This window comes from Salmo salar, chromosome ssa08 (genome assembly GCF_905237065.1).
Source record: "Salmo salar chromosome ssa08, Ssal_v3.1, whole genome shotgun sequence".
NCBI lineage: Eukaryota > Metazoa > Chordata > Actinopteri > Salmoniformes > Salmonidae > Salmo > Salmo salar.
Genome location: NC_059449.1, coordinates 8577295 through 8604756, shown reverse-complemented (window position 1 = coordinate 8604756; position 27462 = coordinate 8577295). Strand labels below are relative to the sequence as shown.

Below are 27462 nucleotides of genomic sequence, written 5' to 3'. Positions count from 1 at the left end.
AGGACAGGGATGTAATCGTTCGTCCAAACAGTTGTGCAAGTAAAACGAGAGTTTCTATTGAACAAATTCAGTTATGTCCCCATTCTTTTTACAGTCTATGTAGGTCCCTCCCCGTATCGTTCCATTTGCTTCCATTTAAGAAACGTTTTGCAACAGAATCGGCGTAATGCATATAATAAAATACAAATTAATACGGCCCAGCTGAATATTTACCTTACTGAGGTGATGTAGATGGAATAAAGTAATTACTTCTATTCTACTATATTCTTGCTAACACACTGTTCTTTATAAACAAGTCTGCTCTGAGTTTGAAATATACTGATCATAGGACATTTGATGTGTAGTAACCGTAACTAAAAGAACAGCACGCGTTCATCTCTCACTTAACCACACCCTTTAGCTATGACGCCAACCAATAAGATCCTTACACGGAAGTGAACGAGAACAATTTCGTCACTTAGCGTTTTAGTTATTTAGACCTTTGTTAACACCCGGGAACTCAAAATATGACTTATTTAACTTCCCAGTATCACATACTTACCCCAAGTCGTGTTTAATTCGTGTTGGTGAAAGCACTTGTTGATGTATGTTATCTAGGTAATGCTATTTAGCTAGCTGCTAACAATGGCTAACTGTAACGAAATGGGTTTTCACACTCAAATAGCATCTGTCATGGAGGTGCTAGCGAATGCAGCCGTGGCAGAGATCTGTAAACTCGTAGACGACGACTATGCAGTGTTTCGTTTGGAAATTTCTCAAAGCCAGAAAGAAAACAGCGGATTACGGAGGAAACTACAGCTACTGGAACTGGAGGTGGCACGGGAGCGTCGTCCCAGTAGTGTCAAGATCCTCGAACGATACAAAACAGGATTGGCAAGAGGTACATGTTGCAGAAGGCCGAGGGTGCTGTCGCCCCGTTTCCCATGTGTTCAGATGTTTTACCAAGAATTGGGTCTTGGTCAGTTTTCGGATAGTATGGAAAAATGTCCGTGATTACTTAACTACCTATCTTGTGCAAAGACACTATCGTATTCTAACCAGATAAGCGAGACTGTTGGATGAAGAATTAAAGCAGTTAGCGTCGCTGCCTCGAAGAAACATTCACCATATTTTGGGGATGTCATACGCTTACAATGTTTATTATAGCTTGAACAGACACTAATTATTTTTGTTTGGGATCTTTGTAAAATACCTATTTTACCTAGCTAGAATGCTAACGCGCATTGACATAGGCTGTAGTATTTTATTTATTTAACTAGGCAAGTCAGCTAAGAACAAATTCTTATTTACAATGACGGCCAAACCCGGACGACGCTGGCCCAATTGTGCGCTGCCCTATGGGACTCCCAATCACGGCCGGTTGTGATACAGCCTGGAATCGAACCAGGGTGTCTGTAGTGACGCCTCAAACACTGCGCCACTCGGGAGCCCAGTGGCCTAAAGTTTGCCCAAGAGCCATTTTACTGGTTGAAGTTGTTTAAAAAAAAAAAGTGTAATGCAGTTGATTTGTGATGAGACCAGTGGCGATTTTACCATGTAAATCTTGGTGGGGCAAAAAAAAACTAAATGTGGGATGCATGCCAGCAAAGCCACAACACCAAACAATACATGAATTGCACTATAACGGTGACAAACGGTGCCCACAAACTGTTAGGGCCTACATAAAGCTGTCCCAACACCTTACCACTGCTACACCTGGCTATCAGTCGAGCCTTGTCTGGCAGTGAAACAGTTCATTCAGCCTCATTTACTGCCTTTAAAAAAAACATGGCTAACTTGCTTAAACAAATGTGGTTTCTACTGACAATTGAGATGTACAAACTATGGCATAAGGGAAGACAAGCGGATGAGGCAATCTGTAATTTTGATTAAGACAATGAGCAAGCGACAACGGACGTAGTCATAACTATTTGTTGAGCACTTTTGAAATGTACAGCGACAGAATTCAGAACATGGGCCGTTCTTACAGTGTTTTCCCTGTACACCAAGTCAGAACCGTAGGATAAATAAAGGGGGCATATAAACAGACAATGAAAGCTCTTACAATATTCAATGAATACATTTCTCTAAAACAGGTTATAGGCTACATGTGCACCACCAAGTTAGAACAGTAGGTGAAATTAAGAGGTGAAAATATACCAAATGATTAGGGTGAGGCACATTGAATGCCATTTGGGTCTTGCGTCAAATAACACAATTCTATTATAGAATGTTAAGCACTCACTTTGTGATGTCACTTAAACAAGAAGGTGGCGGGGCGGTCCTTTGTGGGCAAATTTTGTCATCAAAGTCTGGCATTATTTGGATTTATGGTGGGAATTCGGGGAAAAAACACACAGCCACTCCATTGAACAGCAGGCTAGTGGTTGCTTTGCAATGCTTGCAGTTAGCCACTGATACCTTCCATACCACTCCTTGTTGAATGTGCGATTTCAAACTTGTCGCGTAATCTTTGTCCAATGGCCGATGAGCACCGATACGTTTTATCTATAATTTCTCTTCATATGACAAGGATTAAAAAGGATTTGCCAGTAAATTGTCGACTTGATTCATGATGATGACTGCTAACTAAGACTTTGAAAGTAAGATGTTGACATCAAGTCAAAGCTACTGTACATATAATGTGATTTTATGTAATTTTATCTGTGGCCAATGATCTTGAGCCTTCTTGGAAGGGCACTTGTAATATAACTCTATGGCAGGACCCAAAGGGCTGAAACTTTGGATGTCTACCCTTACTAAAGACTTAAACTTGGCGATGACGTAGTGTCCCCATGAGTGACAGAACACTAAGCCAATCATGGCGCAATGCTCCTATTTTCTGCTGGCTCACCCTAACACCACAGAAAGCACTGAGCTAAGCTGAAACACCTGCATTTTGGAGCTGCTTTACTCAAGAAAGCAAAAAAAGAGACCATGTTTATATGCGGCTTTATTAGCTCAATTATATATATTTTTACGTTTGTTTGCAAACTGATATGTGACAGGTATTAATGCCAAAATAACATGCAAAACAGGCAAGCTCCACATTTTTCTTATAAATATACACTACCGGTCAAAAGTTTTAGAACACCTACTCATTGAAGGGTTTTTCTTTATTTTTACTATTTTCTATATTGTAGAATAATAGTGACAAGTAGTAACCAAAAAAGTGTTAAAGGACACCAATAAGCAGAAGAGACTTGCTTAGGCCAAGAAACACGAGCAATGGACATTTGACAGGTGGAAATCTGTCCTTTGGTCTGATGAGTCCAAATTGGAGATTTTTGGTTCCAACAGATGAAATACACATGTGATCTCCACATGTGTATTTCCCACCGTAAAGCATGGGAGGTGGTGATATGGTATGGGGGTGCTTTGCTGGTGACATTGTCTGTGATTTATTTAGAATTCAAGGCACACGTAACCAGCATGGCTACCACAGCATTTTGCAGCGATACTCCATCCCATCTGGTTTGGGCTCAGTGGGACTATCATTTGTTTTTCAACAGGACAATGACCCAACACACCTCCAGGCTGTGTAAGGGCTATTTGACCAAGAAGGAGAGTGATGGAGTACTGCATCAGATGACCTGGTCTCCACAATCACCCAACCTCAACCCAAATGAGATGGTTTGGGATGAGTTGGACTGTAGAGTGAAGGAAAAGCAGCCAACAAGTGCTCAGCACATGTGGGAACTCCTTCAAGACTGTTGGAAAAGCATTCCAGGTGAAGCTGGTTGAGAGAATGCCAAGAGTGTGCAAAGCTGTCAAAGAAAATGGTGGCTATTTGAAGAATCTCAAATATAAAATATATTTTGATTTGTTTAATAGAGGTTTCTTTGCAGTAATTCGACCATGAAGGCCTGATTCACACAGTCTCCTCTGAACAGTTGATGTTGATATATCTGTTACTTGAATTCTGTGAAGCATTTATTTGGGCTGCAATTTCTGAGGCTGGTAACTCTAATGAACTTATCCTCTGCAGCAGAGGTAACTCTTGGTCTTCCTTTCCTGTGGCGGTCCTCATGAGAGCCAGGTCCATCATAGCGCTTGATGGTTTTTGTGACTGCACTTGAAGAAACTTTCAAAGTTCTTGACATTTTCCGCATTGACTGACCTTCATGTCTTAAATTAATGATAGACTGTTGTTTCACTTTGCTTATTCGAGCTGTTCTTGCCATAATACGGACTTGGTCTTTTACCAAATAGGGCTATCTTCTGTATACCACCCCTACCTTGTCACAACACAACTGATTGGCGCAAACTCATTAAGAAGGAAAGAAATTGCACAAATGAACTTTTAACAAGGCACACCTGTTAATTGAAATGCATTCCAGGTGACGATCTCATGAAGCTGGTTGAGAGAATGCCAAGAGTGTGCAAAGCTGTCACCAAGGCAATCGGAGATTGTAACATTCTCTGTTTCACGGGAACATGGCTCACTCGGGATATGTTATCAGTTGGTACAGCCACCCGTTTTTTTTTCACGCATCACGCCGACAGAAACAAACTTCTCTCTGGTAAGAAGAAGGGCGTATGCCTTATGATTAACGAGTCGTGATGTGATCATAACATACAGGAACTCAAGCCCTTTTGTTCACCTGACCTAGAATTCCTTACAATCAAATGCCGACTGCATTATCTACCAAGAGAATTCTCTTCGATTATAATCACAGCCGTGTATATCCCCTCCAAATCAGACACCTCAACCGCCCAGATAGAACTTCATTGGACTTTGTAAACTGGAAACCATATATCCTTAGTCTGCATTTATTGTAGCTGGGGATTTTAACAAAGCTAATCTGAAAACAAGGCACCCTAAATTTTATCAGCATATCGAATTCACGACCCCTATAGACACAAACTAAAACAGGAAACGCCGTGCTCAGGTCTGTTCAACGTTGGTCCAATCAACTGGATTCCACTCTTCAAGATTGCTTCGATCACGTTGACTGGGATATGTTCCGGATAGCCTCAGACAGCAACATTGATGTATACGCTGATTCGGTGAGCGAGTATATTAGCAAGTGCATCGGTGATGTTGTACCCACGGTGACTATTGAAACCTTCCCCAACCAGAAACCATGGATTGGTGGCAGCATTCGAGCAAACCTGAAAGCGCGAACCACTGCTTTTAATCATGGCAAGGCGACCGGAAACATGACCGAATACAAACAGTGTAGCTATTCCCTCCAAGGCAATCAAACAAGCTAAGCGTCAGTATAGAGACAAAGTAGAGTCACAATTCAACGGCTCAAACACGAGACTTATGTGGCAGGGTCTACAGTCAATCACGGATTACAAAAAGAAAACCAGCCCCGTCGCGGACACTGACGTCTTGCTCCCAGACAAATTAAACAACTTCTTTGCTCGCTTTGAGGACAATACAGTGCCACTGACACGACCCGTTACCAAAACCTGTGGGCTGTCCTTAACCGCGGCCAACATGAGTAAAACATTTAAACATTTTAACCCTCGCGAGGCTGCCGGCCCAGACGGCATCCCTAGCCGCGTCCTCAGAGCATGCGCAGACCAGCTGGCTGGTGTGTTTCCAGACTTATTCAATCAATCCCTATCCCAGTCTGCTGTTCCCACATGCTTCAAGAGGGCCACCATTGTTCCTGTTCCCAAGAAAGCTAAGGTAACTGAGCTAAACGACTATCGCCCCAGTAGCACTCACTTTCGTCATCATGAAGTGCTTTGAGAGACTAGTCAAGGATCGTATCACCTCCACCCTACCTGACACCCTAGACCCAGTCCAATTTGCTTACCGCCCCAATAGGTCCACAGACGACGCAATCGCAATCACACTGCACACTGCCCTAACCCATCTGGACAAGAGGAATACCTATGTAAGAATGCTTTTAATCGATTACAACTCAGCATTTAACACCATAGTACCCTCCAAACTCGTCATTAAGCTCGAGACCCTGGGTCTCGACCCCCGCCATGTGCAACTGAGTCCTGGACTTTCTGACGGGCCGCCCCCAGGTGGTGAGGGTAGGAAACAACATCTCCACCCCGCTGATCCTCAACACTGGGGCCCCACAAGGGTGTGTTCTCAGCCCTCTCCTGTACTCCCTGTTCACCCATGACTGCATGGCTATGCACGCCTCCAACTCAATCATCAAGTTTGCAGACGACACTACAGTGGTAGGTTTGATTACCAATGACGAGACGGCCTACAAGGAGGAGGTGAGGGCCCTCGGAGTGTGGTGTCAGGAAAATAACCTCACACTCAATGTCAACAAAACAAAGGAGATGATCGTGGACTTCGGGAAACAGCAGAGGGAGCACCCCCTTATCCACATCGACGGGACAGCAGTGGAGAAGGTGGAAAGTTTTAAGTTCCTCGGCGTACATACACATCATGTACAAACTGAAATGGTCCACCCACACAGAGAGCGTGGTGAAGAAGGCGCAACATCGCCTCTTCAACCTCAAGAGGCTGAAGAAATTTGGCTTGTCACCAAAAACACTCACAAACTTTTACAGATGCACAATCGAGAGCATCCTGTCGGGCTGTATCACCGCCTGGTACGGCAACTGCTCCGCCCACAACCGTAAGGCTCTCCAGAGGGTAGTGAGGTCTGCACAACGCATCACTGGGGGCAAACTACCTGCCCTCCAGGACACCTACACCACCTGATGTCACAGGAAGGCCAAAAAGATCATGAAATACAACAACCACCCGAGCCACTGCCTGTTCACCACGCTATCATCCAGAAGGCGAGGTCAGTACAGGTGCATCAAAGCTGGAACCGAGAGACTGAAAAACAGCTTCTATCTCAAGGCCATCAGACTGTTAAACAGCCATCACTAACATTGAGTGGCTCCTGCCAACATACTGACTCAAATCTCTAGCCACTTTAATAATAAAAAATTGGATGTAATAAATGTATCACTAGTCACTTTAAACAATGTTTACATTACTCATCTCATATGTATATACTGTGCTCTATACCATCTACTGCATCTTGCCTATGCCGCACGGCCATCGCTCATCCATATTCAGTGGGGGGGGGTGTATTTGATCCGCTGCTGATTTTGTACGTTTGCCCACTGACAAAGAAAGGATCAGTCTATAATTTTAATGGTAGGTTTATATGAACAGTGAGAGACAGAATAACAACAAAAATATCCAGAAAAACGCATGTCAAAAATGTTATAAATTGATTTGCATTTTAATGAGGGAAATAAGTATTTGACCCCCTCTCAATCAGAAAGATTTCCGGCTCCCAGGTGTCTTTTATACAGGTAATGAGCTGAGATTAGGAGCACACTCTTAAAGGGAGTGCTCCTAACTGCAGCTTGTTACCTGTAAAAAAAAAAAAGACACCTGTCCACAGAAGCAATCAATCAATCAGATTCCAAACTCTCCATCATGGCCAAGACCAAAGAGCTCTCCAAGGATGTCAGGGACAAGATTGTAGACCTACACAAGGCTGGAATGGGCTACAAGACCCTCGCCAAGCAGCTTGGTGAGAAGGTAACAACAGTTGGTGCGATTATTCGCAAATGGAAGAAACACAAAATAACTCTCAATATCCCTCGGCCTTGGGCTCCATGCAAGATCTCACCTCGTGGAGTTGCAATGATCATGAGAATGATGAGGAATCAGCCCAGAACTACACGGGAGGATCTTGTCAATGATCTCAAGGCAGCTGGGACCATAGTCGCCAAGAAAACAATTGGTAACACACTACGCCGTGAAGGACTGAAATCCTGCAGCGCCCGCAAGGTCCCCCTGCTCAAGAATACATGTACGTCTGAAGTTTTCCAATGAACATCTGAATGATTCAGAGGACAACTGGGTGAAATTTTGTGGTCAGATGAGACCAAAATTGAGCTCTTTGACATCAACTCAACTCGCTGTGTTTGGAGGAGGAATGCTGCCTATGACCCCAAGAACACCATCTCCACTGTCAAACATGGAGGTGGAAACATTATGCTTTGGGGGTGTTTTTCTGCTAAGGGGACAGGACAACTTCACCGCATCAAAGGGACGATGGACGGGGCCATGTACTGTCAAATCTTGGGTGAGAACCTCCTTCCCTCAGCCAGGGCATTGAAAATGGGTCGTTGATGGGTATTCCAGTATGACAGTGACCCAAAACACACGGCCAAGGGAACAAAGGAGTGGCTCAAGAAAGACGCACATTAAGGTCCTGGAGTGGCCTAGCCAGTCTCCAGACCTTAATCCCATAGAAAATCTGTGGAGGGAGCTGAAGGTTCGAGTTGCCAAATGTCAGCCTCGAAACCTTAATGACTTGGAGAAGATCTGCAAAGAGGAGTGGGACAAAATCCCTCCCAAGATGTGTGCAAACCTGGTGGCCAACTACAAGAAACGTCTGACCTCTGTGATTTCCAACAAGGGTTTTGCCACCAAGTACTAAGTCATGTTTTGCAGAGGGGTCAAATACTTATTTCCCTCATTAAAATGCAAATCATTTTATAACATTTTTGACATGCGGTTTTCTGGATTTCTTTGTTGTTATTCTGTCTCTCACTGTTCTAATAAACCTATTAAAATTATAGACTGATCATTTCTTTGTCAGTGGGCAAACGTACAAAATCAGCAGGGGATCAAATACTTTTTTCCCCCACTGTAGTTATATGTACATATTCTTATTCATTCCTTTACACGTGTGTGTGTGTGTGTGTGTGTGTGTGTGTGTGTGTATATAAGGTAGTTGTTGTGAAATTGTTAGATTACTTGTTAGATATTACTGCACAGTTGGAACTAGAAGCACAAGCATTTCATTACACATGGTTAGCAGATGTTAATGCGAGTGTATGTGACCAATAAAATTTGATTTGACTTCGAGGATTATAAAACATATTTTGATTTGTTGAACACTTTTTAGGTACTACATGATTGCATATGTTAATTTCATAGTTGATGTCTTCACTATTATTTTACAATGTAGAAAATAGTAAAAATAAAGAAAAACCCTTGAATGAGTAGGTGTCCAAACTTTTGACTGGTACTGTACATGCAAAACACAGGCAAATATAGTTTTTTGACTTCACACAAGGCTTAAAATCCTATTATAATCCAAAGGTAGTGTGAAATACATTTACATGTTTCTCATGAATGTATGTTTTTTTGGTGTGTTTTCAGATTACTCCCTTGTGTTCAGTAATCAAATTGCATGCATTTCCCTTGTGTGGCAATGTTTGCAAACACAGAAAGATGTCTATACCACTGTAGTTAACCTAACAACCGCTTTTCACCCAATCACTCTCTCAGGTGAAGGACATCTCACTGGAGGCCACAGGAGTTTTATGAAGCCAGCGGGACACAATACATGGAATGATGACCAACCAATTACTGTTGATGAGGAGAGTGGATCCTCAACCCAGCATGTTGTCGTGATAGAGGTTAGTGCAGGGCTCTCCAACCCTGTTCCTGGAGGGCTACTGTCCTGTCCTCCAACCCTAATCTAGTGCACCTGATTCTAATAATTAGCTGGTTGATAAACTGAGTCAGGTTACTTAGAACTGGGGTTGAAGTGAAAACCTACAGAAGGGTATCTCTCCAGGGACATGGTTGGAGAGCCCTGGCTTAGTGTAATAGTGTTGCATTACAAATTACAGTTACTTTGTAAATCAAATGTGGCCCATTTATTTCGGAAAGGCACCCTTCAGCCATTCACATGTACATTTGCCATAAGGGAGCTTGTGAGACTTATCCAATTCTACGCATGTACCGGAAATAACCTCCCCTCTTCTTGTCAGTCTGCAGATGCAGGTCCTGGGTTCAAGCTAGAGAGGTCTGAAGGAGACGAGGACCCACGGCACAGCAGAAACATCCAGACTGGAGTCGAGGACCCTACCACCGCCGCAGCGCAGCCCAGGACCCGACGCAGCATCACGGAGGTCAATGGAACGCTGAACGCCGTCCTCAAGTCAAAGACGGACACCAAGACGTTAACTGTAACACACAGTCTCTTACACACAGGACCTGACCAAATATCAGACCCAGGTCTGGGGAGACTGGGCTGTCCTCCTGCCCCCGGCTCAGAGTATTTACCGGTATTTCACCAGAGCCAGAGGACGGTTAATTCCCGTGGGGATGGAGATGGTGACGCGTTAGACACTGGTGGTGATGATCCTGTCTTGTTCTTACGCTACAGAGAAGGACTCTGGCAACATGCCCCTGGATTTAGAGACACAGACTGATCTGTCTATAGGGGACTGGAATCAGTACAGTAGTAGTGTATACTCTGAAGGGTACTTGGATAAGAAAGGGGAGGGGCTTGTCATAAATGAAGTGACTGTGAAATTGGAGGGCGACGTTCCTTCTACATGGAATGCAGATAATCACCTAGGAGAAGGACACTCGCAGGGCAGAGATTTTTTAGACTACAGGGAAAGCTTAGAGACAAATCCAAATGTTGCGACCCACTCCCCTTTACACACGCTCAGAGATCGAGACTCTGTGTCCACGTCGATGGGATCTTCAGATTCACACAGCCATGTCTTTTTCGATCAGGGATTGAACTCAAACAACAGGGCTAAAGCCCAGGCTCGGGGAGGGGGAGCAACATCAGGCAATAGTAAAGAGAAACGGTTCCTCTGCATGTTCTGTAACAAAGGCTTCAGCTGCCCCCAGAAGGTGGAGATCCACCAGAGGGTCCACACAGGGGAGAAACCATTCAGCTGCACCCAGTGCCACATGCGCTTCACCGAGGCTGGCACCCTGAAGCGGCACCAGAGGGTCCACACAGGGGAGAAACCTTACAGCTGCCCCCAGTGCGAGAAGAGGTTCTCCCGCCAGGACAAACTGAAGAGGCACCTGAAGGTCCACACGGGAGAGAGGCCGTTCGCCTGTACGCACTGCGGGAAGAGGTTCTCGGAGAGGAGCTACCTCAGAATACATCAGGAGAAAACCCATTCCACTCTATAACATAGAAAGTAACCATTCCATTTGATAGCTTCTGGCGTTTAGATCAAAGCCTGCATTAAAGGTAGATTTTCAATTTCTGCAACAACTAAGAGTGTTGGAAGTGCAAGGCCCAGACATTGTGGAATATACACTGAGTGTATAAAACATTAGAAACACCCGCTCTTTCCATGACATAGACTGACCAGGTGAAAGCTATGATCCCTTATTGATGTCACCTGTTAAATTCACTTCAATCAGTGTAGATGAAGGGAAGGAGACGGGTTAAAGAAGGATTGTTAAGCCTTGAGACATGGATTGTGTATGTGTGCCATTCAGAGGGTGACTGGGCAACACAAAATACTGAAGTGCCTTTGAACGGGGAGGGTATGTTAGTAGGTGCCAGGCGCACCAGCTTGTCAAGAACTGCAATGTCCAACAGTTTCCCGTGTGTTTTAAGAATGGTCCACCACCGAAATGGCATCCAGCCAACTTGACATAACTGTGGGAAGCCTTCGAGTCAGTATGGGCCAGCATCCCTGGTGAAAGCTTTTGACACCTTGTAGAGTCCATCCATGCCCCAACGAATTGAGGCTGTTCTGAGGGCCAAAGGAGGTGCAACTCCATATTAGGAAGGTCAAATCAAATTGTATTTGTCACATGCGCCGAATACAACAGGTAGACCTTACAGTGAAATGCTTACTCACAAGCCCTTAACCAACAATGCAGTTTTAAGAAAAGTAAGTGTTAAGCAGTAAAATAACAGTAGCGAGGCTATATACAGGAGGTACCGGTACAGAGTCAGGAGTCTTGTGACTTGGGGTTAGAAGCTGGTAAGAAGCCTTTTGGACCTAGACTTGGTGCTTCGGTACCAAGTCTAGAGAGAACAGAAGGTGTTTCTAATGTTTTGTACACTCACTGTATAAGACATGTATACGCCTAAAAAGTAGTTAACATATTGTTTGTACTGTGTAGGCTATATGATGTTTACAAATGCATCTTTCATTACTTCCATTGAACAACTTAATATTTTTCCCAAGATATTATTTTAATGTGAAAATGAATGAAGTTCATCAGGTTCATGCAGCTCTGTAGTTGAGACGTGTGTGTGTGTGTGTGTGTGTGTGTGTGTGGTTTTCATATGGTGTATTAACTTGTTTATGTTTAATAAACACAAAATGGGACTTTTTAGTCTAAGACTTTTGTTGAGATTCTCTTTCGTATACATCACATCTGATCTTACCCTATTCTGCATCCACCCAACAGCACTTTATAACCAATTTACACTTAATAAATATATCTACACATATCCAAACACTACCAAACACCTACTGTACACATCAAAATAGTTTAATCATGTTTGTCTGACTTATTTTTTTATTGTGTTTTTGGCTTTAATATTGCGGATAGATTGACGCTTACATCAATGTAATTGTCTGCATAATTTCCAATCCCCCATATTTTTGGGAAAATGTATACACACACACACACTTTAAAAATATATTTTCCTTTATTATTCCCTGCTAACCCTACCACCCCTAATTGGAGAAAACTAATAAACAATAACACATATGCTTCTACTTCCAGCTTATACATACTATATACATTTTACAGACATAATCTATTTTTACAATAGTTATATTTTGTTTGTTTTTTAGTCCTGGCCTTCCTCTATTTCTGATGTCCATCCAGTTTGATTTCTATTTGCCATATATTTGTAACTGTGCTATTTCACAAAAGTTCTCAACCTATATACATTTTACAGACCCCGTATGTTTTACATTTGTTATCTTATTAGTTCCACCCTTCAGCTCCATTCAACCCCTCCCATTCTTCAGCCATTCCTGGACCTGTGACCAAAAATGGGCTACATATGGACAGTACCAGAATAAATGATCTAATGACTGCCTCCTCACAGCAGAATCTGCAGAGCTGGGAAGGTTGTATTCCCCATATAAATTTATATTGGTTGCAATAATTTTGTATAATTTAAATTGCAAAATTCAAAATTTGAATAGGCTAGTTTTGCATGTCAATTCATAAACCATGTGCCATGGAATCGGTACATCGAAAATCTCTCCCCAACTATTTTGCCATTTATATGGCACAGCTGTCAATTTTTTGGTCCTTAAATGAAACTGGTATATATTTTTATATCACAATTTTCTTTAACCAATTTTGGTCTTTAATGCAGGGCTGACAGATAAGTTCCTTACTTTTTCCCTCTTCCACTTGCCTCTTCCATTGTTTGTCTGACTTTTAACTTATCATTGCGGACTTATTTTTTTACCCACATATTTATGTCCACCATGATGGGTTTAACAACAATGAAGTCATTCTGTAACTACAGTATAGGACTCAAATGTAGTGGGGATAGGTAACACGCATACTTGCGAACATAATTAATTTTCTCTTGCTCAAAATACGTATCAGCCAATTAAAACCATTGATGTACTTGCACGTAACAGAACGCTGAATTGTAGCTGAGGTGCGTTCAGTTCGCTTGAACGTTGCGGAAAGGTTAGTACTGAACGACACGTTTCCCAAAAACATTCTTGTACGTTCTTTAACAGACTTTGGTGGGTGTGGCTTGAAGCAATGAGTGACTTATTTAAAGGGCAGTGGCCATGCTGACGGCGTTACCCAACCCTTCCCCGTTTTTTAACTGGTCGTTCAGTACAGCATAGTTTCCGTTCAACTGTACGTTCCAGAATGTAAAAACGTAGTGAATGCAGCCCTGGTCCCATCAGATAACATGGCACACATTAGCCCTATGCTTTCCTCACCAGGTGGCAGTAATTATATCCCGTAACAAATTCTTAATAAGATCTTTAAAGATCTTCCCTTATATCCCCCAACCAATATTATTTCTTAAAATAGGTCAACCTTGGCCACTAAAAGGATATTATAAACCTACAAATTCAAGGTTTGTTTTTGTTTCGTTGGTCTGTAACAAAATGTTCTGTGCCAATATTGCATTGATGCATCCTTGACTAGACGACTAGTTACTACTGTTAAACATTTTCAAATGTTTTTATATATGACAAATTCCCACGTTTCTGTTTCACACACATCCATGTGCTTTTATGGAACAAATAAAAATAAGGTTGGTTTATCTTACATCATAAGAAAAAAACAGAAGAACCTTGTGGATTTGTCAAATAGCAATCATGTAGGCTACCATTATCACCATCACTTCTAGGCAGCACACACTGCTAAAGCGGTTGACCTGAAATCTATAGTGCACTTTAACCATGAGCCCCTCCCGCAACAATATTTTTTGTTAGGAAAAAAACAGTTTACTGCTGGTCCTTGATGCTCGATTCAAAACACATGTGACTAAGTGGATGACTATAATAATGCATAGCCTATAAAATGTTGTGGGCAACTCCAGTCCTCGAGGGCCTGATTGGTGTCACACTTTTTCTCCATCCCTCGCAAACACAGCTGATTAATCAAATTGCATTCTAAACTGAAGATCATGATTAGGTGATTATTGGAGTCAGGTGTGTTAGCTGGGGCTGGGGCAAAACTGTGACACCAATCAGGCCCTCGAGGACTGGAATTGCCCACCGCTGTTGTAGGCCTTCATGTAAGTGTAGCCTACATAAGAATATAGCCTACACTAATGTGTTCTCGCCAGGAGAGGGCGTAATTACTCTGGGTAAGCTCCACTAGGCTTTAACCTCACCGCACTGGAAGCCGAGGCTACAGTTAATCATCATAAATTCAGGTGTACCATGCGAAGTTCCATATGCATTAGTAGGTTATAGCATAAGAAGGACACTATCTGATGTGAATTAATGTAGGCTATAGCTCTACTATTGATTGGACGGTGTCTGGGTGAGCCTTTTCTTGTTTGCTTATGGCCCTATACACCAGTATCTGTTTGTGGTGGTAAATAAATGGCTATGACAATTATGGATGATAACTCTTGGTAAATATACTGAACAAAAATATAAATGCAACATGCAACAATTTCAAAAATGTTTCTGAGTTACAGTTCATATAAAGAAATCAGTCAATCGAAATAAATTCATTACGCACTAATCAACGGATTTCATATGACTGGGAATACAGATAGGCATCTGTTGATCAAATACATAAAAATAAAAAATGGGCCTCATAATGGACCTCAGGATCTCGTCACGGTATCTCTGTGCATTCAAATTGCCATTAATAAAATGTAACTGTGTTCGTGGTCTGTACCTTATGCCTGCCCATACCATAACCCCACCGCCACCATGGGGCACTCGGTTCACAATGTTGACATCAGTAAACCGCTCGCACATATGACGCCATACACGTGGGTAGAGAAATTAACATTTAATTCTCTGGCAACAGTTCTGGTGGAAATTCCTGCAGTCAGCATGCCAATTGCACGCTCCCTCAACTTGAAACATCTGTGGCATTGTGTTGTTTGAGAAAACTGCACATTTTAGTGGTCTTTTATTGTCCCCAGAACAATGTGCATCTGTGTAATAGATCATGCTGTTTATTCAGCTTCTTGATATGCAATACCTGACAGCTGGATGGATTATCTTGGCAAAGAAGAAATGCTCACTAACAGGGATGTAAACAAATTTGTGCACATTTGAGAGAAATCAGCTTTTTTTTATGGAACATTTCTGGTAACTTTTATTTCAGCTCATGAAACATTTGAACAACACTTCACATGTTAAATCAGTCAAATGTATTTATTAAGCCCTTTTTACATCAGCCAATGTAACAAAGTGCTGTACAGAAACCCAGCCTAAAACCTCAAACAGCAAGCAATGCATATGTAGAAGCACGGTGGCTAGGAAAAACTCCCTAGAAAGGCCGGATCTTAGGAAGAAACCTAGAGAGGAAACAGGCTCTGGGGTCAGTCTTCTTCTGGCTGTGCCGAGTGGAGATTATAACAGAACATGGCCAAGATGATGTTCAAACGTTCATAGATAACCAGCAGGGTCAGATAATAATAATCACAGTGGTTGTAGAGGGTGCAACAGGTCAGGAGAAAATGTCAGTTGGCTTTTAATAGCCGATCATTCAGAGTTAGAGACAGCAGGTGCGGTAGAGAGTCCAAAACAGCAGGTCCGGGACAAGGTAGCACATCTGGTGAACAGGTCAGGGTTCCATATCCGCAGGCAGAACAGTTGAAACTGGAGCAGCAGCATGACCAGGTGGACTGGGGACAGCAAGGAGTCATCAGGCCAGGTAGTCATGAGGCATGGTCCTAGAGCTCAGGTCCTCCGAGAGAAGAGCGAAAGAATAGAGGGAGCATATTTAAATTCACACAGGACACTGGGTAAGACAGGAGAAATACTACAGATATAACAGACTGACCCTAGCCCACCGACACACAAACTATTGCAGAATAAATATTGGAGGCTGAGACAGGATGGGTCGGGAGACACTGTGGCCCTGTCCAACGATACCCCCGTACAGGGCCAAACAGGCAGGATATAACCCCACACACTTTGCCAAGGCACAGCCTCCACACCGCTAGAAGGATATCTTCAACCACCAACCTACTACCCTGAGACAAGGCCAAGTATAGCCTATGAAGATCTCCCCCACGGCGCCAACCCGGACAGGAAGATCACGTCAGTGACTCAACCCACTCAAATGACGCACCCCTCCTAGGGACGGCATGGAAGAGCACCAGTAAGCCAGTGACTCAGCCCCCATAATAGGGTTAGAGGCAGAGAATCCCAGTGGAGTGAGGGGAACCAGCCAGGCAGAGACAGCAAGGGCGGTTCGTCGCTCCAGTGCCTTTCCGTTAACCTTCACAGTCCTGGGCCAGACTACACTCAATCATAGGACCTACTGAAGAGATGAGTCTTCAATAAAGACTTAAAAGGTCGAGACCGAGTCAGCGTCTCTCACATGGATAGGCAGACCATTCCATAAAAATAGAGCTCTATAGGAGAAAGCCCTGCCTCCAGCTGTTTGCTTAGAAATTCTAGTGACAGTAAAGAGGCCTGCGTCTTGTGACCGTAGCGTACGTGTATGTATGTACGGCAGGACCAAATCGGAAAGATCGGTATGAGCAAGCTCATGTAATGCTTTGTAGGTTAACTAACAGTCCTAGCCTTAACAGGAATCCAGTATAGTGAGGCTAGCACTGGAGTAATATGATCAAATTTTTTGGTTCTAGTCAAGATTCTAGCAGCCGTGTTTAGCACTAACAGAAGTTTAGTTAGTGCTTTATCCGGGTAGCTGGAAGTAGACCATTGCAGTAGTCTAATCTAAAAGTGACAAAATCATGGATACATATTTCTGCATCATTTTTGGACAGAAGGTTTCTGATTTTTTCAATGTTACGAATATGGAAAAAAGCTGTCCTTGAAATATTCTTGATATGTTTGTCAAAAGAGAGCTCAGGGTCCAGAGTAACGCCGAGGTCCTTCACAGTTTTATTTGAGATGACTGTACAACCATCAAGATTAATTGTCAGATCCAACAGAAGATATCTTTGTTTCTTGGGACCTAGAACTAGCATCTCTGTTTTGTCTGAGTTTAAAAGTAAAACATTTGCCCCCATCCACTTCCTTATGTCTGAAACACAGGCTTCCAGGGAGGGCAATTTTGGGGCTTCACCCTGTTTCATCGAAATGTACAGCTGTGTATCGTCCGCATAGCAGTGAATATTAACATTATGTTTCTGAATGACATCACCAAGAGGTAAAATATATAGTGAAAACAACAGTGGTCCTAAAACAGAACCTTGAGGAACACTGAAATGTACAGTTGATTTGTCAGAAGACAAACCATCCACAGAGACAAACTGTTATCTTTCCGACAGATTAGATCTAAACCAGGCTAGAACTTGTGTAGACCTATTAGGGTTTCCAATCTCTCCAAAAGAATGTGGTGATCGATGGTATCAAAAGCAGCACTAAGGTCTAGGAGCACGAGGACAGATGCAGAGCCTTGGTCTGACGCCATTAAAAGGTAATTTACCACCTTCACGAGTGCAGTCTCAGTGCTATGATGGCGTCTAAAACCAGACTGAAGCGTTTTGTATACATTGTTTGTCTTCAAGAAGGCAGGGAGTTGCTGTGCAACAGCTTTTTGTAAAATGTTTGAGAGAAATGGGAGATTCGATATAGACCAATTTCGTTTTTTATATATTCTGGGTCAAGGTTTGGCTTTTTCAATAGAGGCTTTATTACTGCCACTTTTAGTGAGTTTGGTACACATCCGGTGGATAGGGAGCCGTTTATTATGTTCAACATAGGAGGGCCAAGCACAGGAAGCAGCTCTTTCAGTAGTTTAGTTGTTATAGGGTCCAGTATGCAGCTTGAAGATTCAGAGGCCAATACTATTTTCATCAATGTGTCAAGAGATTTACAGTTGAAGTCGGAAGTTTACATACACTTTAGGTTGGAATCATTAAAACTCGTTTTTCAACCCCTCCACAAATTTCTTGTTAACAAACTATAGTTTTGGCAAGTCGGTTAGGACATCTCCTTTGTGCATGACAAGTCATTTTTCCCACAATTGTTTACAGACAGATTATTTCACTTATAACTCACTGTATCACAATTCCAGTGGGTCAGAAGTTTACATACACTAAGTTGACTGTGCCTTTAAAATGTTTGGAAAAATCCAGAAAATTATGTCATGGCTTTAGAAGCTTCTGATGGGCTAATTGACATAATTTGAGTCAATTGGAGTTGTACCTGTGGATGTATTTCAAGGCCTACCTTCAAACTCAGTGCCTCTTTGCTTGACATCATGTGAAAATGAAAAGAAATCAGCCAAGACCTCAGAAATAAAATTGTAGACCTCCACAAGTCTGGTTCATCCTTGGGAGCAATTTCCAAACGCCTGAAGGTACCACGTTCATCTGTACAAGCAATAGTGCGCAAGTATAAACACCATGGGACCACGCAGCCGTCATACCGCTCTGGTCTCCTAGAGATGAAGGTACTTTGGTGCAAAAAGTGCAAATTAATCCCAGAACAACAGCAAAGGACATTGTGAAGATGCTGGAGGAAACAGGTACAAAAGTATCTATATCTACAGTAAAACAAGTCCTATATCGACATACGCTCAGCAAGGAAGAAGCCACTGCTCCAAAACCGCCATAAAAAAGCCAGACTACGGTTTGCAACTGCACATGGGGACAAAGATCATACTTTTTGGAGAAATGTCCTCTGGTCTGATGAAACAAAAATAGAACTGTTTGGCCATAATGACCATCGTTATGTTTGGAGGAAAAAGGGTGAGGCTTCCAAGCCGAAGAACACCATCCCAACCGTGAAGCATGGGGTTGACAGCATCATGTTGTGGGGGTGCTTTGCTGCAGGAGAGACTGGTGCACTTCACAAAATAGATGGCACCATGAGAAAGGAAAATTATGTGGATATATTGAAGCAACATCTCAAGACATAAGTCAGGAAGTTAAAGCTTGGTCGCAAATGGCTCTTCCAAATGAACAATGACCCCAAGCATACTTCCAAAGTTGTGGCAAAATGGCTTAAGGACAACAAAGTCAAGGTATTGGAGTGGCCATCACAAAGCCCTGACCTCAATCCTATAGAAAATTTGTGAGCAGAACTGAAAAAGCGTGCGCGAGCAAGGAGGCCTACAAACCTGACTCAGTTACACTGGCTCAGTCAGGAGGAATGAGCCAAAATTCATCCAACTTATTGTGGTAAGCTTGTGGAAGGCTATCCGAAACGTTTTGACCCAAGTTAAACAATTTAAAGGCAATGCTACCAAATACTAATTGAGTGTATGCAAACTTCTGACCCACAGGCAATGTGATGAAAGAAATAAATCATTGTCGCTACTATTATTCTGACATTTCACATTCTTAAAATAAAGTGGTGATCCTAACATTACCTAAGACAGGGAATTTCTACTAGGATTAAATGTCAGGAATTGTGAAAAACTGAGTTTAAATGTATTTGGCTAAGGTGAATGTAAACTTCCGACTTCAACTGTATTGACTCAAGACATTTCATATGTAAAATAAATAATACAAAAAAACATAATTCCACTTTGACATTATGGTGTATTGTGTGAAGGCCTGTGACCACAAAAATCTCAGTGGAAAAAGTCAAAGGGTGTGAATACTTTCTGAAGGCACTAATGCATAGTTCAGTCCTTTGCTTTTTACTTCAATGCATCTTTTAGATTCATCTGTATTCTGTTAAAATATAACATGTTTCAAGTTAAAACTGTAGTTTGTTTGTATCCTGTTTAGTGAATGATTACTGTGACTATTAATGGCATATAGGACATGAAACTGTGTATATATTAATTTAGAAAGGTTGACCTTATCAGATAAGAGGAAATTGCCTAGGATCAGAGAGAAGGGTCAGGCCAGAACAGAAGGGGGTGTGATTCTGATCTAGCTAAACAAGAGAGGACCATGGACATTCCACAGGGGAAAGGAGGGAAACTTATTGGGGTCACAAAATGTATAGCTGGGGAGGTGACGCCTACAATGGAAGAGTATAAAGTGTGTTGTGAACTTTCTAAATGTATGCACTCAGCAGACTGTATCCTTGGTATTAAACACTTGAAACTTCTCTTGAGCTATTGGTCTCGATTCCTTATTGCAAAGAGGTTGCAATAGAGTTTTTCTTTTTAACAAGGGACAATATAGCCTATTGGATTATCCTGTTGTCTGGCTGCCCACTCTGGTGGTGCTGAAATTGGCAGTAACACATCACACTGACTGGCGGTAGCTTTTTGTCCATGGTCCCGAATCGTGGTTACAATGGTCACGGTGTTGGTGTGTGCTGTTTAAATGAGCGCATCTTGGGCAACCAGTCTTCGTGGGGCTTCTCTTCATCGCGTACTTTCTTGAGTGCAAAATGACAGTTGTTGTGTATATGGCTGCATTTCAGATAGGCCAACCTTTTTGTGTATGTCGCAGTAGTATAGGAGCAATACCATGTGTAAACAAAAAACAAGTAGGCAAACGTACACTCTTACCATTCATTTGAATTACACAGTCAAAATATGACAGGCTACTGTAAAAGTGATGTCAATACTATGAAAACGACACAGCCTACTTTTTCGCCCCGTCCCTGCTCTCTTGCTATAGCATGTGTGTGTTGCTCTCGGAATGGGCATTTACTCTTATTCGCTGCAAATTCAAATGAGCTACTGCCATGTATGATAAGGGAATTTATATGTTTAAAGTAATGATAAGAGAATCTGAATGACATTAAGAGTAATGACTAAAGTATTTCACCCTAATAGTTACAGAAGCTTAGACAATGTGTTTAGACATAATACTAGAATATTGTGAGACAGTGGGAACATTGTGTTTGTGTGTGATAAAGAGGAACTGACAACAGACATGTTTTGGTACTGTGAGACCAAGGACAGGAGATCAAGTTCCTCCACCCAGGGAGGAACAGATGCACTTGTAGGAGTTATATAAAAGGCTGTGCGCATTATATGACTTTAGAACGTTCTCGTGAATAAACAGCCAACCTTTTGCATAAGCTGAGTCTTTGCCTAATTATTATTAAACCCAGGGTCTTACAAACCTCGGGGATTGGTCAAAGCTTAAGTAATTGTTAGTTATCATCATTGGGATTGAAAATTCTCGTGACAATGTAGGACATTTCACATCAGCTATGACTATAGAGTGTGCACTTAGTTTGATTTAGTTAGCTTTTCTGAAACGCAATCATACAGAAAATATTGCACAACTGGAGAAGTGGCGGCTTGGTTACGCTCATTGTGTCACAAATTCAACAGAAATGTAGCCTATAGTTAAGCAACAAGGCACGAGGGGGTGTGGCACATGGCCAATATATCACGGCTAAGGGCTGTTCTTTGGCACCATTAGCAGCCATTAGCCATGGTATATTGGCCATATACCACGAACCCCCGTGGTACCTTATTGATATTCTAAACTAGTTACTAAAGTAATTAGAGCAGTAAAAATAAATGTTTCGTCATACCCAAGGTATATGGTCTCATATACCACGGCTGTCAGCCAATCAGCATTCAGGGCTGGAACCACGCAGTTTATAATTCTAATTGAAATTTAAGCTATGAAGCCTGTAAGAATTTTTTATAAGCTATCGGTGCTCATCCTGTTGAGCTGATATGTGCGTGTTGGTAGGCGCAAATTATGTGTATGCCTACGGCAGCATTTCGGATACACATGTAGTAGTGGGGCGCATGTTTTTCTTGTGTTATTATATAAAGCGACGGTTGTGATTGCGTAAGGCTACGTTTAGGTACATTTGAACAGTAGTAGGACCAATCTACCTTGTGTTATTATGGCTCCAAAGCAATACTAGTTGTACTCCCACCCCCATGGATTTAAAATGCCTCCCTCTGGCATGTCATCCTGCTTCCAGGTCGGTTAAATCAAAAACACGAAGTGCCTGCGGCACTCCAGGACCAGGGTTGCCGACATTGGGTCGTCAGTAGTTACCACAGTCATAAAGTCATAAACCCAGCCTATTTCTACAATTTATCTTCTTAAAATGTGATTTTAAACCTAACCTTGACCTAGCTCTTGAAAACTCTAGGCATTCTCCTTACAGTTCAGCCATTAGCTTCGCCCACAACTGGCTCATGTGAACTACAATCCAGACGCTGTGTTTTAACATTTAGAAACATCAATAATCATAGTTTGCGGTGTGGCTTTCGAAACATATGGCCCTTATCTTTCATCAGTGATAAAGAATCATTCAAATAAAAAAAGATACATTTACTGTAGCAGTTTTGCACAGATCCATACAGCTACCTCCATCAGACCAAACTACACTTGCCCAGTTATGCTTACAGGCTGACTACACCGCTTGTGATGCGTGCGTTGCAAAATAAATGTAGACATACATGTTATTCAATTATTGCACCCACACTGCTCGCGAGCGTCTGCGTTGCCAAGGGCTAAAATAGAAGTCAGTTCTATTTCTGACGCAGATCGCGCTGCAAGGCCTGCCTCTCCCATTTCCTCATTGGAGAGAGATGACTAGAAACGATTCGGTTGACCGTTTTATGTGTGGATTAATTGGCGGAGTAGAGGACCTTGTGCATTTCGGGTAAAATAACTCAATGTTTATATCCCAGGACAAATTAGCTAGCAACAGAAAGCTAGCTAAAATGGACAAATTAACTAGCAAGTGCAAGCTAGCTGGCTAAATTGCCATAAATGTTTAATGCTTTTCGACCTGTCCCCAAATTAATGTAATTGGTTCAGAGTTTGTTTTGATATTTTAACCTGCGTGTCATGATCGCGTTTGGTGTGGGGGGACAAAATACATTTGCGCACGCGCACAGCCGGTTTGGGTTCCGTGTTACACACAGGTGTTCAGAGGATGCGAGATAGCTAATTAGCACAGGTGGTCTCCACTTGTCTTCAGGTGGTTTTCCGTAAACAAGTGCTGTAACATGGAGATATGGCCGTGTTGTAACACTAACACTATCAGGGTGTGTATATATTTAACATTTTGTTCTTTGAAAAATATTTCTTGCTGATATGAAAGGTCCTTATGCTTCCAAACCCATACCACAATCGACACGTATTAGTGTTCAGATTGAGAGTAATGGCTCTAAACAAAACTCCCCCGTACAGAAAACGCCTTTGTCAAATGACTCGTGTGTGTGATGTAATGAAACTGAGTCATGATCACAGGCTAACCTTAACCACACTGCTAACCTTAAATTAAGCCCAAAAAGCTAATTTTAGTTTTCATACATTTTTATGATATAGACATTTTTTTACTTTGTGGCTGTGCCAACTAGTGGACGCCGGTTGCCTACCCGACATATACTGAACAAAATTATGAACGCAACATGTAAAGTGTTGGTTTCATGAGCAGAAATAAAAGATCCCAGTAATGTTCCATAAGCACAAAAAGCTTATTTCTCTCAAATGTTGTATACATCCCTGTTGGTGAACATTTCACCTTTGCCAGGATAATCCATCCACCTGACAAGTGGGCCATATCAAGAAACTGATTAAACGGCATGATCATTACACAGGTGCACCTTGTGCTGGGGACAATAAAAGGCCTCTCTAAAATGTGCAGTTTTGTCACATAACAATGCCAGAGATGTCTCAAGTTTTGATAGAGCGTGCAATTGGCTTGCTGAATGCTGGAATGTCCACCAGAGCTGTTGCCAGATAATTAAATGTACATTTCTCTACCATAAGCCACCTCCAACATCGTTTTAAAGAATTTGGCAGTACACCCAATAGGACTAAAAACTGCAGACAGAGTAACCACGCTAGCCCAGGACCTCCACATCCGGCTTCTTCCCCTGGGGGATCGTCTGAGACCAGCCACCCGGACAGCTGATGAAACTTTTGTGTATTTCTGTCTGTAATAAAGCCCTTTAGTGGAGAAGAACGTATTCTGAGCGGTTGGGTCTGGGTCCCCGGTGGGTTGGTGGCTGGCCTGGATGCTAAGTAGGTGGGCCTATGCCTTCCCAGGCCCAGTCATGTGAAACCCATAGATTAAGGCCTAATGCATTTATTTCAATTGACTGATTTCCTTATATGAACTGTAACTTGTATGTTGCTTTTATATTTTGTTCTGTGTATATATAGATTTATATATAAATATATATATATTATATGTGTGTTCCTAGCCCGTGACTCCTCCGACCTGTGAATGGCAGCAAGCAATATGCAACATAGCGTCTAGTCTGCCGGAAACTCACACTAAGAAGACGTAAACGGAAGTGAACAGTGCCCACGTTAGCGTTTTTATTGCTGTTATTTAAACATTTATTAACACCCTAGAAAATACGAGTCTTTAACTGCACAGCATCACATACTTACCCCACGTAGTGTTTAATAAGCGTTGCAGACAGGACTTAGTTGATAGATGTTATTACATAACCCTAGCTTGCTAACGTGGGCTAAAAATGTCTAACTGTATGGTTTATCACGCTCAAATAGCCTCCATCATGGAGGTGCTAGCAAATGCAGCTGTGGCAGAGATATGTAAAGTCGTAGACGACGATTATGCAGTGTTTCGTTTGGAAATAACTCAAAGCCAGAAAGAAAACAGGACATTGCGGAGGAAACTACTGGAAATGAAGGTCGCACGGGAGCGCGCAGAGAGGACGACGCGAGAGCGCGTCCTCGCTAGTCGTCCCAATAGTGTCAAGATCCTCGACCGATACAGAGGATTGACAAGAGGTACATTTTGCTGAAGGCTGAGGATGCGCAGCCTGTCGCCGTTCGTATATCGCGCAGTGCCTGTTGCCCCGTTCCTCTTTGTACATATGATGTGTTACCAAGAATTTGGTCTTGGTCAGTTTTTGGATTGTATGGAATTATTCCCCTGATTACTTAGCTATCTCGCGCAAATACACAATATCATATTCTAACCAGATTTGAGATTTTCTGCATTTCCTATTATTTAGTCAACGAAAACAATGTGATGCATGGAACATAATACAACGATCAATAAATAGTATATCAAGAAGTTATTAGAAGTGTTACCTTACATCCTTGCCAATTGTAGACAGTGACAATAGTGTATAATATACCATTAAGCATTGACAGTAGCTAACCTAACCACCTCTTTTCCCCCAATCACTCTCTCAGGTGAAGGACATCTCACTGGAGGCCACAGGAGCTTTGTGAAGCCAGTGGGACACAATACATGGAGCGATGACCAACCAATCACTGTTGATGAGGGGAGTGGAACCTCAACCCAGCACATTATCATGATAGAGGTTAGTGTAATAGTGTTGCATAAAAAAAATAAAGTTACTTTGTAAATCGATGTCGCCTGGTTATCTCAGAAAGGCTCCCCTCAGCTATTCACTTGCTTAAATGTACATCATCATTTATCTCCCATAGGCAAGCTTATGAGACTTCCCTACAACATTGTTATCCTTGTTATCTTCTTGTGTCAGTCTGCAGATGCAGAGGCTGCAGGTCCTGTGGTCAAGCAGGAGAGGTCTGAAGGAGAGGAAATCCAACGGCACAGCAGAGACATCCAAACTGGAGCGTCTGGAGCACCCCCTGTAGCCACGGAGGACCCCACTACCACCCCAGTACATCCAAGGGCCCGACGCAGCATCACGGAGGTCAGTGGAACGCAGAACGCCATCCTCAAGTCAGAGACGGAGACCAAGACTTTAACTGTAACACACAGGATCTGACCACAGATCAGACCCAGAGGGGCTGGGGAGACTGGGCCGTCCTCCTGCTCCCGGCTGAGTATTTACCGGTATTTCACCAGAGTCAGAGGACGGTTCATTCCCATGGGGATGATGAAGCGTTAGACGCTGGCGGTGATGATCCGTCTTGTTTTTACACTACAGAGATGGACCCTGGCAACATATCCTTGGGTTTAGAGACACAGACTGATCTGTCTAGAGGGAACTGGAACCGATACAGTAGTAGTGTATACTCTGAAGGGTGCCAAGATAAGAAAGGGGAGGTTATAGTGGTAGATGAGGTGTGAAAATGGAGGGTGACGCTCCTACCACATGGAATGCAGATAGTGACCTTGGAGACAGACACTCACAGGGCAGAGATTTCTTACATTATTGGGAAAGCTTGGAGACAAATCCAAACGTCGCGACCCACTCCCATTTACACGCATTCAGGAATCTAGACCAGTGTCCACATGGATGGCACCTTCTGATTCACATGGCTGCGTCCTTTTTGATCAGGTATTGAACTCAATCGACAGGGCTAGAGCCCAGGCTCAGGGTGGGGGAGCCACATCAGTCAATAGTAAAGAGAAACGGTTCCTCTGCATGTTCTGTAACAAAGGCTTCAGCTGCCCCCAGAAGGTGGAGATCCACCAGAGGGTCCACACAGGGGTGTACCCAATGTGAGAAGAGGTTCTCCCACCAGGACACCCTGAAGAGGCTGTACCATTGAGAGCATCTTGACTGGCTGCATCACTGCTTGGTATGGCAATAGCACCGCCGTCGATCGCATTGCGCTGCAGAGCGTGGTGCGGACAACCCAGTACATCCAGGACCTCTATATCAGGCGGTGTGAAAGGAAGGCCCGGAAAATAGTTGAAGACTCCAGCCACCAAGCTATAGACTGTTCTCTCTGCTTCAGCACAGCAAGCGGTACCGGTGCATCAAGGTCCCCAAGCCATAAGCCTGCAAAATAGCTAACAAAATGGCTACATGGACCATCTGGGTTGACCCTTGTATTTTATTTTTGCATTGTCTCTATGCACACTCCAGAACACACACAAACACTCAATTCATCATTTGCTCACACACATAATATGCACATACATTTATACTGACTCTACACCCACTCACATACATTCATCATATACGCTGCTGCTACTCTGTTTATCACATATCCTGATGCCTTGTCACCTTACCCCTACACATATCTACCTCTGTCGCTCCAGTATCACTGCAAATTGTAATATGTAATATGGTACTGGAACTGACTGTATATAGTATGCTTGTTTACTTTTTCCTTATGTTATATTTAGTATTACATTGTTATTGGTTACTGTATTGCTGGGTTTAGAGATTACAAGAAAGGCATTTCACTGTACTTGTGCCGGCGACATTAAAACTTGAAGAAAGGCAAGAAAGGCCGTTTGCCTGTACACACCGCAGGAAGAGGTTCTGCGAGAGGAACTACCTCATGATACACCAACAGAAAATAC

General features: G+C 42.7%; 4 protein-coding genes across 16 annotated transcripts in view; 3 read left to right on the top strand and 1 right to left on the bottom strand.

Annotated features, from left to right (window-relative positions):
- The window catches only part of LOC106610073 (zinc finger protein 214), an 844054-nt gene that overhangs the window by 587094 nt on the left and 229498 nt on the right, over window positions 1-27462 (bottom strand). The window lies entirely within an intron of this gene.
- LOC106610072 (neurotrophin receptor-interacting factor homolog) overlaps window positions 1-27462 on the top strand; it is a 437457-nt gene that overhangs the window by 208205 nt on the left and 201790 nt on the right. The gene's annotated exons all lie outside the window — the stretch shown is intronic.
- LOC106610102 (oocyte zinc finger protein XlCOF20) lies at window positions 412-12069 on the top strand. Its single transcript, XM_014209271.2, has 3 exons — window positions 412-880; window positions 9236-9366; window positions 9724-12069. Exon 3 carries the CDS (start codon window positions 10094-10096, stop codon window positions 10892-10894), a length of 801 nt encoding a protein of 266 aa, XP_014064746.2. The 5' UTR covers window positions 412-880; window positions 9236-9366; window positions 9724-10093; the 3' UTR covers window positions 10895-12069.
- LOC123744276 (uncharacterized) lies at window positions 24522-26912 on the top strand. The gene is made up of 3 exons (XM_045723216.1): window positions 24522-24995; window positions 25407-25537; window positions 25721-26912. The coding sequence occupies exons 1-3, from the start codon at window positions 24719-24721 to the stop codon at window positions 25967-25969; spliced, it is 657 nt and encodes a 218-aa protein (XP_045579172.1). The 5' UTR covers window positions 24522-24718; the 3' UTR covers window positions 25970-26912.

Excerpts from the sequence above, each read along its gene's own strand:
- LOC106610102 (XM_014209271.2), top strand. The coding sequence starts at position 10,094 with ATGATCCTGTCTTGTTCTTACGCTACAGAGAAGGACTCTGGCAACATG.
- LOC123744276 (XM_045723216.1), top strand. The coding sequence starts at position 24,719 with ATGTCTAACTGTATGGTTTATCACGCTCAAATAGCCTCCATCATGGAG. Across the intron at positions 24,996-25,406 it reads ATACAGAGGATTGACAAGAG|GTGAAGGACATCTCACTGGA; the intron begins GTACATTTTGCT and ends TCACTCTCTCAG. Across the intron at positions 25,538-25,720 it reads AGCACATTATCATGATAGAG|TCTGCAGATGCAGAGGCTGC; the intron begins GTTAGTGTAATA and ends TTCTTGTGTCAG.